Raw genomic sequence first — 12,231 nt, 5'->3', positions numbered from 1 at the left:
CTCTCCCACTCCCACCCTCTCACTCCACTCTCTTTCGGGCTGTCTCTATTCTACGACATCGTCACTCTTGCGCGTTTTTCCTTCCATTTATTTACGGCTAGCCAGCCGCGTTTCCGCGCAACTCAAATTTTGGCTAGAGTATGTGCCTGCTGGGGGATCATCTGCCCCCAGCGCAGGCGTTTGATCCAAATTTCCCTACTCTCTCCAGTATTGTTGCGAGGGCTGCCCTCGCGCCTCGGCGCCCGAGAACGAACGATTTATTGAGTTACGGCTTTGTACGCGGCAGTCAGGAGGTTGGTCAGGTAAGTAAGCCAGTCTGTGTAAAGCGTTTAGTAAGAGATTAAGGACTAGGTCCAGCCCTGGGTGAGCCAGATCTGACGTTTTGTGTCTGTAATAGATAAGATGAGAGTGAGGTTGAACTGGACCCAATCAAAGTCGGCGGGCGAGGGGGGGGGTATGACGAAAAACGGCGGTCGCATTTGCACATGATTGGGAGACTCTGTGGTGGACCCGCTGGGCGAAAGGAGCTCGCAGACCGTTGCAGCCTCACGATGTCATCGAGCGGAGCGAGCGCGAGCGCGGCGACCATGCAGCGGCACCAGGAGCAGCGGCGCGCTGACACGAGCGCGCTCGCCGATGCGGCGAGGGGGCAGAGGCAGATGCCCGAGCTGCCGCCGTACGTGCCAGAATTCGACCTCGCGTTCATGTCTCAGATGCTGGGCGGTGGAGCCGTCCGGTCGGAAGCAGAAGACACAGCCACTGGCGACGACGAGACGATCGTGCAGGAGGCCGCCGTCGACATTGCCCTCCAGCTTTTGACGGATGGCGAGGGGCTGCAGGCGCTGCACGCATCTGATGAACCGAGCGCAGAGAGGGTTGCACTGGAGGGCGCCGACAACGCGCTTGCAAACTCGCGTGCGACGGTCAATCAGCTTTACGAACTGGTCAGGGCGAGCGAGGGAGGAGCGGCGGTTCGCCGCATGGGCGAGGCGCGCAAGGCGCCCTCTCTGAAGACGCAGAACTGCGTGGAGAAGCCGAGTCTGAGGCTGGTTTGGGCCCAAAATCAGCCAAATTTTAGGCCAAATCGGCAAAATGCCGGGAATTTCGCGGAGAACCCGTGTATACCTGGAAATTACCCTGCGACCGCCTGGGTATTTGTCGATTCCTCAATTTTGCCTCAGATTTTGCCCCAGACCAGCTCGAATTCATCCAGGGCCGGGGAGCTAAGAAGCGCACGCAGCGGGCCGGATGATCGGGATCGGGTTGCGGGCAAGAGAGCCCTAGCCCTGGGGGTGCGCGTTTACAGCTTTTAAAAATCTCTCTCTCTCGGCGGGCGGGTGCGGCGGCAACGCGGCTGGCGGCGGGCGGCGGCGGCGGCGGCGACGGCGGCGGCCGCGCAATGTTTCCACCCTGTGGCCGCCAATCAGTGGGACGCTTGCAGTCCCGTGCCCAGTGTATACTTGTTCTTAAAATTCTTTTCAGGCCCTGCGTGTTCATGGATGTCACGCCTGGTTTTACTCCTTGCGCTGGCTTTAGCACCTTGTTTTGAATTTTTGCGCTGGCTTTACCACCTTAGCGTTCCAGGACGCCTCCATAGCAAGAGCAAGAGCCAAAGCCGCTCAGCTCTTGCGAATGAGCGTCACGCTCGTCATCCTAGCTTCCGCTTCTGCCGCACGCCGGTCGAGCATCACCAGTCCGACAGCTTTCGTCCACCTCTCTCTTCCCCACGCCGGCGGTGAGCGGCGGGCGATCGACAGACCGGCAAACACTTCTCGAGCCACAAACCAGGAATACAAGATCGAGGCTCCAGACTGGCGGGGCGCCTGCGCCTCCGTTGACCGCGCCGACTCCTCGCTGCTCGAGGTCGAGCAGGCCGAGCTCGAGCGGAGTGACCAGGCACTCGGCGACCCGCAGTGCACTCGCCACGTCGCCGCACTGCGTATTCGCCCACCCTTCGCCCCTCTAGAACACCTCATGCGCCGCTCTACCCTGCCCTGACTGCTCTGAGCGCTGCCCTGACTGCTCTGAGCGGCATTCGCTTCTATCATTCTCCTCCTGCGCGCCTGACGGAACCCCCCCTCTCCCTTCTCAGGGAGAGAGCGAGGCACCCGACATGGACACGACCGGCAGCGCTCCCTGGTACCGCCTTGTGGGTACCCTCGTGCTCGAGTCCGGGGAGCCACCCGGCTGCTGGGCCGCCCCTTGCAAGTCCCAGGCATCGCTGCCCATCCGGGCCCGGCGGTCCGAGACTGAAGCGGTGCCCATGCCTCTGCCGATTCCGCCAAAGACCGAGTTGGCGGAGGCGCAGCGTAGCGAGGCGTCGAGCCTCTTGCAGAACTACAACACGCCACAGGAGCTAGTTCGGCCCACGGAGGTCTGCGCCACTCAGATCGCCGACTCGAAGACGGCCGAGTTGACCGATCTCTTCACCATTTCAAGTGACTTTGCCGGCTCGTGGCCGCACTGCCCCTCCTTCATCTGGGCCGATTCCTCGACGCTCGAGGTCGAGCAGGGCGAGTTGCAGCGCGCGGACCAGGCGATCAGCGCTGTTCTCTGCCGCACCGCCGCATCGCGTATCGCCAACCCGTCACCCCCCTCTGGCCCTGCCTGCCGCACGGCCTGCCCTACGTGCCCTGCCAAGCCACTCGCTTCCATCACTCATCGCGCCTCTTCCAGCGTGCCTGACGGACTGTCGTACGCGCCTGCCTTTCTGCAGGCCGAGATCGACACGGCCGAAACGGCCGGCAGCTCTCCCTGGCCCCTCCTCATGGGCGCCCTCATGGGGTGCCTGGGCTTCTCTGCCGTGGCGCTGTCGTGGAGTGGCTCCTCGGCCAGCAAGACTGGCCCCGACAAGGTTGCCGGCCAGAAGCGCTTGAGGCGCGCCAAGGAGAACAAGGACATGGCACTGACTGGTGGTGGCGGCAGCACCGATGGTGTTTGCCGCGCTCAGATCTTCTACTTCTTCTTTGTCGCAATGGTCGGCCTGTGCGGCGTGACCTACGAGAACACTCGGGGGCGCGGCGCCATGTCGGGTCTCCTACCCGTCAACAGCATCGTGCCCGACTCGTGTGCGGCCGACGCAGCTTGGCAGGCCCGAAGGCTGGTCGAGACGGGCGTCGTCGGCGCGGGAGCCTTGCTGCTCGGGCGGGTCCCGTCGCTCGAGCCATCCGCCGCCCAACTCCGCGTGGCCGCCGCCGCGCTGCTCGTCGGCAGGGCGGCCGCGTCGCCGCCCTCTCCGACGCCTCTTTTACCCTACAACAACGAGACGGGATGGTCGACGCTCTGGAGCAGGACCGGCGACGAATGGCGCGACGTGGCGGTCGCCCTGCCCGCCTCGGCGACGCAGGACCGCTTCAACGGCCGGACGGGGTCGGGCTACAGGTCGGACAGGGCGCTGAACGACGTCTCCTTCTCGCAGTTTGCGCCGCCAGCGTCGCCGCAGCTGCCGCCGCTCACTCCGCCGCCACCTCTGTCGCCGCCGCCTACCTACGCTGCGAGCACCTTCACCGAGCTCCGGGACGCGGTCAACAACCAAACCGGCACGCCCTCGCCGCCGCCGCCCTCTCCGCCGCCGCCACCGCCGCCCCCTCCGCCGCCGTCGCCTCCGCCTCAGAGGCCGCCGCCCTCGCCGCCCTCGCCGCCCTCGCCACCATCGCTGCCGCCGTCGCCGCCGTCGCCGCCGTCGCCGCCGTCGCCGCCGTCGCCGCCGCCGCCGCCGCCGCCACCGCAGCGCCCACCGCCGCCTTCGCCACCACTGCCCCCTCCGCCGCCTTGGACGGGTTTCGTCGATAACTGGTGGCTGGTTCGGCGTGTTCAAAGCGGCACTACGTGGCATCCAGCCACCGATGGGCTGATGGGAACTGACGTCTACGGCACTCCATGTGGGCCCTCCGACTCGTGCACTTTCTCGATTGATTGGTCAAACGTCCCCTTCACGCACTTCCTCTTCGCGACGGGTGATGCGGCAAAGTGGCTCATCTGCACCAGAGACGCCGCCATTGGAACTACGTACAGTAATTCTCGTCGACCGATCCTTGCATCCTCCATCAACAGCGACAGCTATTATGCGCGGTGGTACAACCGTGGTCCGCCTGGAGACCCATGGATTTCCCTCGTCGACCACGGGGATGCAATACCTGCGGGTGATCTGCTGTACGGAGGAGCCAGCCAGGTCATGCGTGGCGAATCCGTCTTGCACAACAACAACGGTGCCAATGTGTACATTGGCGCCATCCGTCCGCCCCCCCCACCTCCGACACCGCCTGGCGACCTCCGTCGTCGAGCTGCCTTTGTCGCCGCGGCGAGCGAGGCCGAGCTCCGCAACCTGATCCAGAGCGCTAGCGACGACGTCTCAATCTATTTGCCGCCCAGTTCGGACTTCAAGCTGTTCAGCCGGATCAGCTGCGGCTCGGACATCAAGGTGACCGTCGCGAGCAGCGGCGAGGGCGCGACGCTCGACGGCCAGGAACAGACCGGGCTCTTTTACCTCGAGGGCGGCTGCAGTCTCACCCTGCGGGGGCTGACCCTTGTCAACGGGAGGGCGAAGGTCGGCGCGCACCAGAACGGCGGCGTTGTGGAGGCGAGGGGCGCAGGCGACGTCGAGATCATCGACTCGGATGTGAGGGACTGCAGGGCTGACGGGGTGCGGCGCGTAGAGCTAGCCGCCTCCCTGCAGCGCCGCACGGCAGCGGGGCGAGAGATATAGAGGGCCACGGCTGCCTCACCCCGCTCTCTCCTCGCAACCGCAGGTCGGCGGTGTCGTCTACGCGGGGAACAGCGGTGCGGTCTCGATAATCGGGTCGACGGTGACTAGCTGCTCGGCTGATGTGCGCCGCGTAGAGCTAGCCGCACTCCAGCAGCGCCGCACGGCAGCGGGGCGAGAGGTAGAGGGCTCTGGCTGCCTCACCCCGCTCTCTCCTCGCAACCGCAGCGCGGCGGTGTCGTCTACGCGTATCAAAGCGGTGCGGTCTCCATAATCGGCTCGGCCGTGAGCGACTGCTCTGCTGGCTATGTGCGCCGCGTAGAGCTAGCCGCCTCCCAGCAGCGCCGCACGGCAGCGGGAAAAGAGATGTAGAGGGCCGGGGGGCGGGGCACGGCTGCCTCACCCTGCTCTCTCCTCGCAACCGCAGCGCGGCGGCGTCGTCTGGGCGAGGGAGAGCGAGTCCCTCTCCATCGCGGGTGTCGACTTCATCAACAACGAAGCGCACTCAGCCTCGGTGCTGTACCTTGTAAGCACGCGCTCCTCGATCAGCGACGCCTCCTTCACCGGCAACGTCGCTGGCGACAAGAAGACGGTACAGACAAACTCGCCGATAGACTGGGGCTGCCGCTTGGGCAGCTGGATGCCGACAGAGGGCGCCTTCGAAGGCAACTTCAGCGTCCCCGAGTGCAACCCTTGCTTCGCTGGCTACTACGGGAACACGAGCGGCCTCACCGACTTCAGGTGCGATGGTCTGTGTGAGAAAGGCTACTTTTGTCCCGCGGGCACAGCGGAACCGCTCCCGTGTGCGCCGGGTTTCTACATGCCCATGATGGGCGCAGCCAGTGCCGAGTCGTGCATCCCTTGCACTCCGGGGAGGAGCCAGTCCACAGCCGGCGCGGTACAATCCTGCGACCCGTGTCCTCCTGGCACGTTCACCGATCAACTCAGCGCCACCAGCTGCACCGACTGCCCCGCGGGGAGCTTCTGCCCGAAGGCAGGCACCGTGCAGCCCCTCGACTGTGCCGCAGGGGAGTACCAGAACCTCACCGGCCAGGCTGCGTGCGTGCAGTGCCCTGCTGGCGAGTTCCAGCCGGAGCGCGGGCGGACGTCGTGCGACTCGTGTGCCGCGGGTGGGTACTGCGATACCACCAAGGACTGCGGCGGCGGCTTCACGCCCTGCCTTGCGGGGAGCTACAACGAGAAGACGGGCAGCAGCTCGCCCGACGCCTGTCAGCAGTGCCCCCCCGGAACCTCCAGCCCGACCGCCGGCGCAGTCAGCAGCGAGACGTGCGCGAGCTGCCGTGCTGGGACGTTTGGCGGCGAGCCCGGGCTGAGCGAGTGCACGGACTGCCCTGCCGGCAGCTATCAGAATGACACCGGCGCGACGTCCTGCCGCAACTGCGAGAAGGGACGCTACTGCGTTAAGGGCGCGTCGGCGCCACTGCCTTGCGACGCGGGTACCTTCTCGGACAGGACGGATCTCACCGACGCGAGCGAGTGCACCGACGCCTCGCCGGGCCACTTCGCCACCACGGGCTCCACGAAGCAGACGCCGTGTGCCAAGGGCAGCTACGCCGCCACGGCTGGCCTCTCCGAGTGCGAGCCGTGTGCTGGCGGGACCTATCAGAACGACACGGGCGCGACGTCCTGCCGCGACTGCGAGAAGGGACGCTACTGTGTTAAGGGCGCGTCGGCGCCGCTGCCGTGCGACGCGGGTTATTACTCGGACAAGACAGACCTCACCGACGCGAGCGAGTGCACCGCTGCCGATCCGGGCCACTTCGCCACCACGGGCGCCACGCAGCAGACGCCGTGTGCTCCAGGCAGCATCGCCCCCTCGGCCAACATGCCTGCTTGCGTGCTGTGCCCGAAAGGCAACTTCGCTGCCTTCCGCACCGCTTGCGAGGAGTGCGAGGCGGGCACCTACGCGGCGAGCGATGGCCTCTCGCAGTGCACCCTCTGCCCCCACCCCCTCAGCTCCAAGAGCGGCGATGTCACCTGCTCCATCTGCAAGGAGGGCTTCTACTTGAAGGACTCGAGCGCCGATCCAGACGACATTTTCCAGAACCCGACCGAGCACTGCAAGCCGTGCCCGCCGCACGCCAACTGCAGCGCCGGCACCGCTCTCTCGTCCCTCGGCGTGGACGTCGGCTACTGGCGCGCCTCCGACGCCACCTCGGAGCTCCACCGCTGTGACTCAGAGACGTGCTCTGGTGGCTCCGGCCAGCCCTCCCGCCGCCGCCGCCTTACCGATGGAGATGACGACCCCTACTGCACCGCCGGCCACACCGGCCCGCTCTGCGAGGTCTGCGTCGCGGACTCGGACTACTTTAGCTCTGCCGAGGGGCGCTGCGTCGCGTGCCCCTCGACGGCTCGCTCCGCCAGCGTCTTTGCCGGCTTTGTCATCTTCATCGCTGTGCTCGCCGCCGCCTACGCTGGGGTCCGTCGTATCCCCTTCTCCCGCCGCCTCCGGAGGCGGGCCGCCCGCATCGAGTCCGAGGTCGGCTTGCAGCCCAAGTTCAAGATCCTCGTCAGCTTCTACCAAGTGAGCAGCATCCTCGGCGTCGTCTACGGCGTCCGCCTCGACGAGCACTTCACGCGCTGGCTCGACGTGCTCAAGCTGTTCAGCCTGGACCTGTTTGGCGTTGCCATCCCTGGCCGCTGCATCGGAGCCATGAGCACGCGGCTGCTCGTCGCGGGCATCTGGCCGTACGCCGCTGTCGCCTTCGTGTCGCTCGCCATTGTGGCGGTGGCGGCGGTCCTTAACGTCAAGCAGGCATTCGACCGCAGTCTCTTTGGCTGCGTGCTCTACTGGGCGATCTTCATCTTCTACCTGGTGCTGCCCTCCGTCTCGCGCTCCATCTTCAGCGCGAGGCTGTGCGAGTCCTTTGGCTACGACGACGCCACAGGCCAGCGCATCAGCTTCCTGCTCGCCGACCCGTCGCTCACGTGCGACGCCGGCCCAACGTGGGACGACCAGACGAGCGGACTCGCGCCGTACTTTTGGGCCTTCTTTGCCCTCTGGCCCGTCCTCGTGCCGCTCGGCTTCTTGGCGCTGCTGCTCCGCGTCCGCAAGCCCGTGGCTGCGCAGCGCGCAACGCCGCTCGCCCGCGCGACGAGCTTCCTCTGGCGGGACTACTCTGCCCGCTTCCTCTTCTGGGAGGTGCTCGACCTGCTCCGCAAGATCTTCCTCACCTCGATGGTGCTCTTCATCGATCAGGAGTACGGCTCCAGGAAGCTGCAGCGCACCGTGGTCGCCGCCATCGTCTCGGCCATGTTTCTCACCATCTTAGCCCTCGCCCGCCCCTACCGGCGCTCCGACGACCTCGGCCTAGCGTGCGTCTCCAACTTGCTGCTCACCTGCTGCTTCGCGTCGGGAGTGGTCGTCCAGGTCGGCGCTGCCTCACCGCCCCTCTCTCCCGCGTCCGCGCAACCTCACACCACCCGCCCCCTCGACGCCGTAGCTGTGCGACAGCACTATGTACGAAGGCATGTGCTACAATCTCGTCGGCTACACTACCTCGCGCAGCGCCACCACCTTTGTCGTCGTCCTCACCGCGGTCATGCTCGCCATCTCGCTAGCCGTCATCCTCGTATCGGCGGTCAGCGCCGCGAGGGCGAAGACCATGCGGCTCGCCTCGTCGAAGCGCGAGCCGATGCGCGACGGCATCACCCTCGCCGACGGCCAGCAGTGGCACCTCTTCCTCAGCCACGTCTGGAGCACGGGGCAGGTTTGCCACTCCCTTGCCTCACCAGTTTTCGGAGAAGACCTGACCTGGCCTTCCTCCCTTGTAGGACGCCGTCGCGGTCATCAAGAATGAGCTTCTGCAGTTCCTGCCCGGCTGCGAGATCTTCCTCGATGTCGACGACCTCAAGAACATCAGAGAGCTGGAGGCGTACATTCGTCGCTCGCAGGTGGTGCTCTGCTTCCTCTCGAAGGGCTACTTGCGCTCGACAAACTGCCTGCGAGAGATCCGCGCAGCGCTGGAGATGAGCAAGCCGCTCATGCTCGTCCACGAGGCAGACCCGGCCAAGGGCGGAGGCACGCTCGCCAAGCTGCGATCCGAGTGCCCCGAGGAGCTGCGGGCCGCCATCTTTGACGCCGGCTGGCCGATGGTGGTGTGGCATCGGATCGAGGCCTTCCAGCACGTCTCGCTCAAAGTCATCGCCGAGGCGCTGCTGCTGAAGACGCCAAAGTACGCGAGCGAGGAGGCGCTGCAACTGTGCATCCCGGGCGAGCTTCGAGCGGACGGCCTCACTTTCACCAAGCCGACGGTCCTCTGGGCCTCGCCCTCAAATGTCGGGGCGCGAGAGCTCGCCGACGACCTCGCCGCGGCGGTCACCGGCAGCCGCGCCGTCACTGACGCAACCCCCTCGGTCCTCTCCTCGCTGCCTGCGAGCAACAGCGAAGGCGACGAGGCGACCCACATGCTGCTCTACTTGAACAAGGCGACCTGGGCCGGCAAAAGCGCCGAGGCGCTCGCAGAGCAGGTGCGTGCCGCGCGCAGAGCCAGGCTGCCGATCGTCATGGCGCACGAGAACGACGCCGTCCGCGGCGGCTGCATCTTTGCACACTTTTTCGAGGTGACGCCGCGCGACCTGATCGCCGATGGGCTGTACCATGACCTCGCCGTCGGCTGCCACGCCGACCCGCACCGGCAGGTGTCGATAGCCCTCCTCGCACAGGCGCTCGGCGCGACCAAGCAGACGGCTCAGTCGCGCGTTCGCCGCGTCACCGCCCTCGCTCGAACGACGCAGCCCCGCGGCTCCTCTTCAAAGACGGAGCCGTCGAGTGGCGATGACCTTGCCGAAGCCTGCGAAGAGTCGGCAGCGCCGCATGCCCAGATGAGCCAGATCGTCTGACCACCACCATCTCGCACCACCACCTCCACGCATGTTCACTAGCTAGCACTGCGAAGCGAGTTTTGCCCTCCCCGTCCTCCCTGCCTGCGCCTGCGGTCGCGAGCGTTTTGTCCCTCCCCTTCTCCCTCCCTGTCTGCGCCTGCGGCGCGACACGTTTTTGTCCCTCCACTTCTCCCTGCCTGTCTCTCTCCCTGCCTGTCTCTCTCCCTGCCTGTCTCCGCCTGCGGCGCGAAAACGTTTCGAGGTGAAGACTAGGTCCAGCCCAGGGTGGCACAGATCTGACGTTTTGTGACATCGTCAGATCGGTGTTTTTCTCGTTGTTGTTTTGTCGCTTGCTCCGCTCGCCACCTCTCCATGGCCAGTACCCCCACCAACACCACAAACACGCTCACTTCGCCGCTGCTGTAGATGGGCCCCCCGGGGCCCCCATACTACGTCGAAGTACGGACCCGATCTCGGCACTCACGGGGGCTGCCACGCGCCCGCGCGCGGCGCGGGCCGCACCGCCCATGCCCCCGGGTCACCGACCCCGCCTCTCGACCCTCTCAGGCCCTCAGGATCGTGCGGGAGACCGGCGCGCGCGCCGCCTGCAGAGCCGTCAGAGGCATTGCCGCCTCCGCTGGCGGGGTCCCGCGCGTCCGCCCGCGCCCGCGCCCGCCCACGCCGCGCCCGCGGGCTCCGGATGCGCCGCCATCCTTCTCCTTCTTCTCGATGGCAGTCCGCGTGTGCTTGTCGACGGGTCGGCGGCGTGGTCGAGGCAGCACACAGAGCTCAGAGGAAGTCTCATAGGTCAGAGCGAAGGACCGGGTGATGCTCCGATAAACCCTCCGGATCTTCGACAAAAGTCGGAAATTTCTTTAGAGCAAGGTCGACCTTAGAGCAAGGTCGAGGGCGGGCCCTCTCGGGCTCGGGCCGCCCTCTCGCCCGCACCTCTGCGGGGCTTGCACGCTAACTCGCACTCATGGCGGTTTTATTTTGTTATGGTAAGTTAAAAAAGAAAAACTCGAGGTTCATCTGGTAACCTCGCTCGATCCCTCGGCACCAGAATCGCTGCTCTCGATCCCCTGTGCCCATGGGCAAGTGAGCCGTATCCTCCTCCGCCGCGCGTCCACGCGCGCCGCACTGCTCTCACTCATGCCGGTGCCACTCGCGCAGGCAAGCTGAAGTGGAGCCTCTGTCTGCCGTGCTCAAGCGCGCCGGCAAGAAAGCGCTTGGCGGCGGCCTCGCCGGTGTGCTCCTCCCAAGCACACGTCATGCTGGCTGCGCGTCCGCCCGCTCTGCTGCGTCCTGCGCGTGTGCCGCGGCGCGCCGCCCTCACCTCGCCGGCTCGCTGGCAGGCGCTCTCGCCATGGTGGCGCAGGTCGGGCTGCTGATGTGGATGCGCACGACGATGAACTACCAGCACGCCAACGGCCTGTCGACGATGGAGGCGATCTCGGCGCTGTACGCGATGGGCGGGCTCGCGCGGCTCTACCAGGGCTGGCAGGCCGCGCTGCTCCAGGCGCCGCTCTCGCGCTTTGGCGACACGGCTGCGAACGCGGGCGTGCTTGCCGTGCTGTCCGGCGTCGGCTGGATGCCAGAGGGTGAGAGTCCTCCGCCTTTACCCTCCACCTCGTCCACCGCCGCCCTCACCGCCGCCTTCGCCGCCGCCGCCGCCGCCGCCGCCGCCCTCCCCACCACCGCCCTCGACGCCGCCGTCCGCCGTCCGCCGTCCTCCGACCCCGCCTCCCCACCACCCTCTCACCGCCGCCGCCCACGCCGCCGCCGCCCACGCCGCCGCCGCCGCCGCCGCCGCCCCCATCTCCTCCGGCCCCGTCGACACCGCCCTCTCATCCTCACCCCACACCCTCCCCCCACACCGCCACTCCACACCCTCACCCCACACCCTCACCCCACACCGCCACCCCACACCCTCACCCCACACCCTCACCCCACACCCTCCTCAGTCACCCTCCACTCACCCGTCCCACCCCACACCCTCACCCCACACCCTCACCCCTCACCCTCCACCCGCTCCCGGCAGGCCTCAAGACCTTCTTCGCCTCGTGGGCGGCGGCGGGCTTTCGCATCCTCATCACGCCAGTGGACGCGCTCAAGACCACGCTGCAGGTGCCTCACCTCTCGAAACTCTCGACCTCACCTCTCACCCCGCCTCACCTCCCACCTCGCCCCACCTCTCACCCCGCCTCACCTCTCGCCTCGCCTCACCTCACCTCCCACCTCGCCTCACCTCTCACCTCGCCTCACCTCTCACCCCGCCTCACCTCCCACCTCGCCTCACCTCTCACCTCGCCTCACCTCTCACCTCGCCTCACCTCTCACCTCACCTCACCTCCCACCTCGCCTCACCTCTCACCTCGCCTCACCTGCCTCCCGTCACCTCGCAGGTTCAAGGCTCCGCCGGCCTCACCATCCTCGCCGACCGCGTCGCCAAGGCCCTGAAAAAAGAAATCACGCGTGCGTAGGGGACCCATATCACATCACGCTGGTGTGAACAGCGCCCGAACCCACACTCGGGACCCACCGCAAACTGCCCACGAGTCGAACGGCGGGACAGTCCACCAGCCAGTGTGAGCACGCTCCAGCCGCCTGGCGCCATCTTGGGGCGCCCTCGGCGGCCGGCCGCGCCACACGCGACCCGCACACGCGACCCCCCCCCCCCCCCA

The 12,231-nt window shown here is 66.6% G+C and overlaps 3 protein-coding genes across 3 annotated transcripts in view; all 3 read left to right on the top strand.

Annotated features, from left to right (window-relative positions):
* Nucleotides 1-551: 551 nt before the first annotated feature.
* Nucleotides 552-1,252, top strand: EMIHUDRAFT_236387 (hypothetical protein; the record flags this gene model as incomplete). Its single annotated transcript, XM_005779214.1, has 2 exons — nucleotides 552-1,038; nucleotides 1,194-1,252. The coding sequence occupies 2 exons, from the start codon at nucleotides 552-554 to the stop codon at nucleotides 1,250-1,252; spliced, it is 546 nt and encodes a 181-aa protein (XP_005779271.1).
* Nucleotides 1,253-9,199: 7,947 nt separating this feature from the next.
* On the top strand, nucleotides 9,200-9,798 carry EMIHUDRAFT_366847 (hypothetical protein; the record flags this gene model as incomplete). Its single annotated transcript, XM_005779213.1, has 1 exon — nucleotides 9,200-9,798. A coding segment is annotated over exon 1 (322 nt), but the record flags the coding sequence as incomplete, so codon positions are not given.
* An 812-nt stretch (nucleotides 9,799-10,610) lies between these two features.
* EMIHUDRAFT_457279 (hypothetical protein) overlaps nucleotides 10,611-12,231 on the top strand; it is a 2,786-nt gene continuing 1,165 nt past the window's right edge. Inside the window, exons 1-5 of the mRNA XM_005779212.1 lie at nucleotides 10,611-10,645; nucleotides 10,721-10,794; nucleotides 10,903-11,148; nucleotides 11,589-11,674; nucleotides 11,953-12,001. Of these exons, the coding sequence (XP_005779269.1) occupies nucleotides 10,638-10,645; nucleotides 10,721-10,794; nucleotides 10,903-11,148; nucleotides 11,589-11,674; nucleotides 11,953-12,001 (463 nt within the window). The 5' untranslated portion in view covers nucleotides 10,611-10,637. The remainder of the gene's footprint in view (nucleotides 10,646-10,720; nucleotides 10,795-10,902; nucleotides 11,149-11,588; nucleotides 11,675-11,952; nucleotides 12,002-12,231) is intronic.

The sequence above is a fragment of the Emiliania huxleyi genome, assembly GCF_000372725.1.
Source record: "Emiliania huxleyi CCMP1516 unplaced genomic scaffold EMIHUscaffold_234, whole genome shotgun sequence".
NCBI classification, from domain to species: domain Eukaryota; phylum Haptophyta; order Isochrysidales; family Noelaerhabdaceae; genus Emiliania; species Emiliania huxleyi.
The sequence above is the reverse complement of the archived record's forward strand: the minus strand, read 5'-3'. Positions and strand labels throughout refer to the sequence as shown.